Source organism: Balaenoptera acutorostrata, chromosome 19 (genome assembly GCF_949987535.1).
Source record: "Balaenoptera acutorostrata chromosome 19, mBalAcu1.1, whole genome shotgun sequence".
Classification (NCBI taxonomy): Eukaryota; Metazoa; Chordata; class Mammalia; order Artiodactyla; family Balaenopteridae; genus Balaenoptera; species Balaenoptera acutorostrata.
Window position 1 is genome coordinate 54,953,406 of NC_080082.1, and position 7,344 is coordinate 54,960,749.

Genomic DNA, 7,344 nt, shown 5'->3' on the forward strand with positions numbered 1-7,344 from the left:
GTCAGGCCAGAGAGAAGGGGACAGGGGTGGTGAGAACAACCTGAAGATTTTCCTAAATGTTCCTGCCACGAGCAGAAACAGCTTCAGGCTCTTCTATGGGGCTGTGGGGACCTCTAGTGGCATGAGAACCGTGCTGCCCCCATCTACTACCAGAGTGAAGTCCCTGCTCCCTGAAAGCCATGCCCAGGGACTCTAGGTCCTCCTCTTTAGTTTCCCTTTACTGAGCTCCACTACTTGCCAGGCCCTGTTCTAGGCACTGGGAATGCAGCCATGAAAAGTCAGACCCAAGAACCTGGGGCTCACAGCTCCCAAATTCCACCACCCCACACGGCCGGGCCAGACAAAAGCACATAAATGTCCCAACTCAGTCTTTATTGACCATTTCACCTTGGGGCCACCAGAGCTAACAGGTGTGTGTGTAGGGGGGGGCACCTTTATGCACGTCAAGGACCCCAGAGCACCCCCCCTCAGAAGAGAGAATAAATCCAGTTACAGAACTTACATGGCAGTTGAAAGGGGTAGAAAAGGGGCACAGTATGTACAGAGACTTAAGGGGATGGTAGAGAAAGTTCTTCAGCAAGAGGGCATGGTGGTGCTGAAGAGGGACATGAGGCAGGGTCAGCCACTGATCTGGACCCCCTCAGCCTCAGCCAGAGGGTAGATCTCAATGGCCTCCACCAGGGGCAGAGCCTCCACTGCAGTCTCCATCACAGCCAGGCCGACGGCAGCCTCTGCCTCTGCCAGCTGCTGCCGCACAGCTGCCTGATGCTGCTGCTGGTGGGTCTTGCGGTGCTTCCACAGGTTGGAGAAGGAGCGGTAGCTCTTGCCACAATCGGGGCAGGAGTAGGGCCGCTCGCCCGTGTGAATGCGGCGATGTTCTGCCAGGCGCATCGAGATGGCAAAGGCTTTACCACACACTTCACAGGCGAACGGCCGCTCACCGGTGTGCAGGCGGCGGTGGTCCTTCAGGTGGGTACTCTGACGGAAGGCCTTGCCACAGTCTGGACACGGGTATGGCCGTTCGCCTGTGTGGATGCGCCGGTGTACCTGAAGTGACGTTTCCGTGCTGAACAGCTTCTTGCACTCGCTGCACTCCAGGCCACGGCGTCGGGCAGGGGCCGCAGGGGCCATGCCTCCAAGGGTCGTTGGGGAGGCCACTGGTGTGCGAGCAGCCCGTGGGGCCCGAGGGGCCGGAGGCTCCTTAGCCAGGACCTCCCCAGGCCCAGCGGCTGCGTGGGCTGCCTCGTGGGCCTGCAGCCGAGCAGCTGAGCCCACTTTCTTGCCGCAGGTGCCACACTCGAAGCGCCGCGGGGCCTGGGCAGCGGCAGCTGCACAGCGGTGCTCATGCAGCCGCAGCGAGGAAGGGAAGGCAGCACCACAGGACGCGCAGCGGTGGGGCTGGCGCCCGGCATGGGCCACGAGCTGGTGAACCTCCAGCAGCCGGCGCAGCAAGAAGGAGCGGGGGCACTCGCGACACTTGTAGGGGTACTCACCCGTGTGGTGGTAGCGGTGCATGAGCAGGCGGTAGGGGCGGTGAAAGCGCACTCCGCACTCCTGGCAGCGGTAGGGGAAGTGCTGGGCATGCACCAGGCGGTGCTGCCTCAGGGTGGAGCTCTGTGTGAAGGCCTTGCCGCAGTCCCCACACCGGTAGGGCCGCTCCCCTGTGTGCGTGAGCCGGTGGCGGGCCAGGTTGGCGGGCGAGTTGAAGGGCTTGGAGCAGTCCGGGCAGGGGAAGGGCCGTTCACCTGTGTGTGTGCGCAGGTGGTTACGCACATGAGACTTCTTCTTGAACATCTTGCCGCAGATGCTACACTTATGGCGCCGTTCCAGCCGGTGCACAAAACGCTGGTGCCGTGTCAGTTGCAACGCCTTGCCAAATTCGCGGCTGCACAGGAGGCAGCGGTAGGTGCCTGGGGCAGCGGGCCCTGCTGGGCTCTCCTCAGCAGCGGGGGGCTCCGGGGCCTCTGGCTCTCCAGTCTCTGCTGGGGCCGGCTCAGGGAAGCCAATGACAGGCTCCTCTGGTGGGACTGGTGTTGTGGGCAGAGGGACACCCCCAACCCCATGGGTACGCCGGTGATAAAGGAACTTGGTGAGGTTGACAAAGGTCTTTCCACATGGACATGAATGCAGAGGATTTGGGGTGTGGGCTCGCCGGTGGGCCAGGAGGAGGGCCTCTGTGCCAAAGGCCAGGCCACAGTCCACGCACAGGAAATGAGACTCGCTGCTGTGGTCTCCGAGGTGCTGGTCCAGACTGGAAGGGCTGGGGAAGACACGACTGCACAGGGGGCACTTAAAGACACCCTCCCGGTGACTCCGCAGGTGCTGCTGTAGCTGGTGAGGTGAAAGAAAGAGCTGGTCACAGGCTGAGCAGAAGAGCTCCTGGGTGGCTGCCCCGCCTGGCTCTCCACTGTTGTTCCTCCGTGCCCTGCGCCCCCGGCGATCGCGTCCAATGGCTTCACCGTTGCGCAGCTCGTAACTGTGGTCAGAGGATGGCAGGGGGTCAGGCTGAGACACAGGCACCTCTGCAGGTGATGGGGTCAGAGTCTCCTGCTGCAAGGCAGGCTCCTCAGACTCTGGGGCGGGAGCCGGGAAGTGGGTGGCCTGATGCTCCAGAAAGTCGCCTGGCAGCTGGAAGAGCTGCGAGCACTCAGAACACTTGTAGAGGAGCAGCTCCACCTCAGTCACCACCTCGGTGGTGGCAGCGGCAGAGGGGACAGCTGCCCCTTCCCCACCCTCTTCCGCCTTGCGGTATGAGTGCTCCACAGCCACACGGGCCTGGCCCACGGGGGACCCCAAGACAACTGGGGATCCCAGGACAACTGGAGCCGGAGGCTTGGTGGGAGTGGCCCTGAGGTGCGTCTGCCGGTGGTTCAGCCAGAGCTCCTGGCTGGCGAAGAGAGCCTTGCAATCCACACACTCATAGTGGATGGTACTGGCGCTCAGGGGGGGCGCCTTGGGTGTTGGCTCAGCTGGCGCTGCCTCCTGGGGCGCCATCATCTTCAGGTGCAGCTCCTGGTGTTCCAGGAGCTGGCTGGGTGACATCAGCAGCTGTCCACACTCCAGGCACTGGTACTGGCTCTCCTGCACTAGGGTCTGATAGAGGCCTGTGCCAGAAGCTGCCTCTGTGGCCACAGTGACTCCAGGGTCGGCCACACCCACCAGCTCAAAGTGCTGCTGGGGCACGTGGGAGTTCTGATGCATGAGCACCTCCTCCAGGGATCCATACAGCTGGTTGCACTCAGAGCAGACATAGCGGTGCTCAATGTATAGGACTGTTTCCTCTGACTCCTCAGTCATGACGGCGGCGGCAAGACCCTGGGCTGGGAGAGGTGGGGACAAATTGTATCTAAGCCACTGCTTCCTCAGTCCTTCCTAGGGAAAATTCTTTCCCTTTATCATTCCCCTACCAAAATCCTATATCAATTTCCCCATCTAACTTCTTGCTTCCATATTTCCACTCCCTAACAATCCTTCCTCTCCTGAACACACAAGAGCACCAAGCACAAAACCTTCCCCGCAGTCCATTCCCAGAGAATCTGCCCAAATCTCACCTCTGAATCAGCTAGCATTAAACTCCACCTACCAGATCCTTGCAACCTGTCCAATCTCTCATTCTCATGCCTCACAGCTGGCCCAAAGCCCCAACCCATCACACAGGACCCTCTCCAGTCAGATTTCCTTCCACTGACTCTTCTTACCAACACACTATCCCATCCCTACCCCCAGGTGCCGGGGAGAGTCCTCACACAGGCCCAAACCACCCACTATTCACAGCTTCACTCCTCCTCTGCTTCCACCCCCAGGTTCTCGATCTCTTTTTACACCCCGACCACTCAAACTGCCCCAGGGCCCTGCCACTTTCGGCACCCTCTCATGGTGCAACCCTCCTCCTTTGTACACAACCTGTCACCCACTAACTTTCTCCCTTTGGTGCCCAGGTTCCTCACATCAATAAACTTTTCTCACATTGGCCTAACCCGTCTCCACACGCAGACCTTTTCCAAACCTTAACCACTTCCCCGTGATCCCCAGATCCCCCTCTTCAAATGATTTAACTCCCTCTACAAATCAAGGCCCTCTCCCACAACCCTAAGGGCCTATCCAGAACACCCAGACCCATCTTCACAAAAGCCTAATCCTTTCTTCACATTCAGACCCTTCCCATCACCCTAACTCATGTTTCCAGGGCACCCAGACACCCTTCACATTAATCACCTACCTCTTCTGTGCACTGAGACCTCATCTACAATTCTAACTCTCTCTGGGGTACCCAGACCCCCTCTTCATACTGATTTAAACTCTCCTTCTTTATAGACAACCACCCTAGACCATTCACGGATTCCCAGAACCTCTCTTCACATATTCTTCTTTGCAAAAAAGACCCCTCCCACCCTAACCCATTCTTGGGATACCCAGACCCCTCTTCTTTACAAAAAGACCCACCCTCACCCTAACCCATTCTTGGGATACCCAGACCCCTCTTCTTTACAAAAAGACCCACCCTCACCCTAACCCATTCTTGGGATACCCAGACCCCTCTTCTTTACAAAAAGACCCACCCTCACCCTAACCCATTCCAGGGACAGACCCCCCCCATCGCATTATTAGCCTAACCTTTTCTTCTTTGCAAAAAGACCCCTTTCCTCCCCACCCCAACCCATTCTAGGGATGCCCAGACACCATTCTTCGCATCAACCTAAGCCCCTCTTATTTGCAAAAAGACCCAACCCCCCCCCAACGCATTTCAGGGATGCTCAGACCCCCCTCTTCATATCAAAATTTCTCTTTTCCACAAAAAGATCCCACATATACTCTATTCCCATCCAAGGATATACAGACTACACTTCATAATGGCTTAAACTCCTTTCCCACATACCCCTCCCACTGTCCAAATCTCATTAAGAATACCCTGAAACCCCCTCTTCGGCAGAACCCCTCCTACCACCACCCTAACCCTGACAGATAGCTAGACCCCTCTTCCTCACACCCAGGCCCCTCTGACCAGCCTACTACCCTGCGGCTACCCAGACCTCCCCGCCTTAACACACAGATCTCTCTCACCACCCTAACCCCCTCCAGGGACCCCCAATTCCTACTCTTCACCTTGACCTAATTCCTAGTACTTTTCAGAAAGACCATTTCTCCTCAAGTTATTCTAGGGACACCCAGACGCCAGTTTCACATAACATAACATAAAACATAACCCTTCTTTGCACAGAGATCCCTCTCAACCCATTCCAAGGGTACCCAACGCGCTCTCTCAACACTGTGGTTTAACTCTTCACATTAATGTAACCCCATTCTTCACACCGGGACCTCTTCCTCTCCCTCAGCTCTAAATCTCCCCTCTAGGCACATCCATTTCCTGATATCTTTTCACACCATAGACCCCTCTCATTGGCCTAACTCTCCAAGAATAACTAGACTTTCTCTTTACGTTAACCACTTCTGTTCTCACGGCCTAAACCCCTCCCTGGGCACCCTACTGCCGTCTAATCATCCACCCTCCTTCGGTCCTGGACTGTCCCAGCGCCCAGCCCTTTGCCGCGTACTCCCAGGAGGCTTGGAGACCCTCCCGGGCGCAGCTCTAACGCCTCCCTTCCCACCCAGGTCCCTGCCAGCCCCCAGCCCGAGCCCCGTCCCACCTCACTCGCCCTTCCCAGGACTCTGGCCCCTTTCCCACCCGCCACCCCGGCCCGGCCCCCGCCCAGCCTCCCGCGCGTCCCGCGGGCCGTTGGTACCGCTCCGCCCTCACCTCCCGGCGCGCACCCCCCTCCGGCCCTCAGTGCGCAGGCGAGGTGACGAGAGGAGGCCGCGGGGGGAGGGTGGGGAGCCGGGCCGGCCGGCCGGCCCTTCACACGCCCGCCCGCACTTACCCGCCTCAGCCGTCTCGCACGCCCCGGGCCCGGGCCCGGGCCGCACCTCCCCTCGTGCGGCCACCCTAGCGCTGCGCCCTCTCTAGCTCCCGCCGTCTCCTCTCGCCAGCTCCGCAACCTCGCTCTCGCCCCCAATCGCCCTCAGGAACGCCCCTCCCACCTTCCTCGTCGGCCGCCGCGCCGATGGCGAATGAGCCCAATCATCGCCCGTCTGGCCCCTGCCGTTCTGCCAATCGACGCTCACGTCTCCGAGCCCTGGGCCAATAGTGTGTGACGTTGGGATCCCCCACAGCGCCCAACCAATCCTCCAGCGACGTTCTCTCACCGGCCGGCCCCCGGGTTGATAGTGCCCGCCCCCTTACGCCCCCTGAAGGGTGTTCCTCCTCCACCTCCTCAGCGATTCCGTTTGAAGGCTCTAGAGGGGAGGACAGCGCGGTGACGTCAGACGGCGGAGCGCTGCTTCGGGCGCCATGTTGGGGGTGCCGGTCGGGAGGCGCCTCGGGGTCGAGGGGGAAAGTGGGGGAAATTGAGGCATCCGACACTCGGAGGGCGGAGGCGGGGGACTCGAGGTGCATGAGTCCCAGAGGAAAGAAAGGAGAGAGTGAAGCACAGTCAGCGCGAAGGGGAGACGGGAAACTATAGCACTAATTGCAGGGAGAGAGAAAAAGGGGAAATCAAGGCTCCAGACTCACTTCATTAGAAAGAAAGGAGTAGGGACTTCCCTGGTGGCGCAGTGGTTAAGAATCTGCCGGCCAATACAGGGGACACAGGTTCGAGCCCTGGACGGGGAAGGTTCCACGTTGCCGCCGAGCAACTAAACCCATGCGCCACAACTACCGAGCCTGCGCTCTAGAGCCCGTGAGCCACAACTGCTGAAGCCCGGGCGCCTAGAGCCTGTGCTCTACAACAAGGGAAGCCACTGCAATGAGAAGCCCGCGCACCGCCACGAAGAGTAGCCCCCGCTCTCTGCAACTAGAGAAAGCCCAGGAGCGGCAACAACAACAAAAAAACCAACACAGCCAAAAATAAATAAATAATTTAAAAAAAATTGGAATAAAGGCAGCAAGAAGGAAGGGAAGAAAAACCGAGGGACTCTTGAGGGAGGGAGAGAAGAAATGTCGGAGGAAAAGCAAGGAGAGAAGGAATCTGAGGAAACAAGGAAAACCTGAAGGATAAGGGAGGAAATGGGAAATGGAGGGGAAAACATAAAATCGGGGACGGGCAGTTTCATTTGTTTTGTTTTCTATTCATGATTATTTAATAACTGGCTACGATGTGCCAGGTCAAGGTTAATCTTCTTTGTAGGGATAGAGAAGGAACAAGAAAAGTCTGTGCCCTCGTGGAGTTTACATTTTAGTGAGGAGTGAGGGTAGACAATATCAGGTACAAAAATAAATGTAGGGGCTTCCCTGGTGGTGCAGTGGTTGAGAGTCCGCCTGCCAATGCAGGGGACACGGGTTCGAGCCCT

The 7,344-nt window shown here is 58.3% G+C and overlaps 1 protein-coding gene across 1 annotated transcript; it reads right to left on the bottom strand.

Moving 5' to 3' along the window:
- Nucleotides 1-355: 355 nt before the first annotated feature.
- Nucleotides 356-6,048, bottom strand: ZNF574 (zinc finger protein 574). The gene is made up of 2 exons (XM_007168043.3): nucleotides 5,877-6,048; nucleotides 356-3,320 (listed from the first exon to the last, which is right to left on the bottom strand). Exon 2 carries the CDS (start codon nucleotides 3,295-3,297, stop codon nucleotides 619-621), a length of 2,679 nt encoding a protein of 892 aa, XP_007168105.2. The 5' UTR covers nucleotides 3,298-3,320; nucleotides 5,877-6,048; the 3' UTR covers nucleotides 356-618.
- Nucleotides 6,049-7,344: the final 1,296 nt, after the last annotated feature.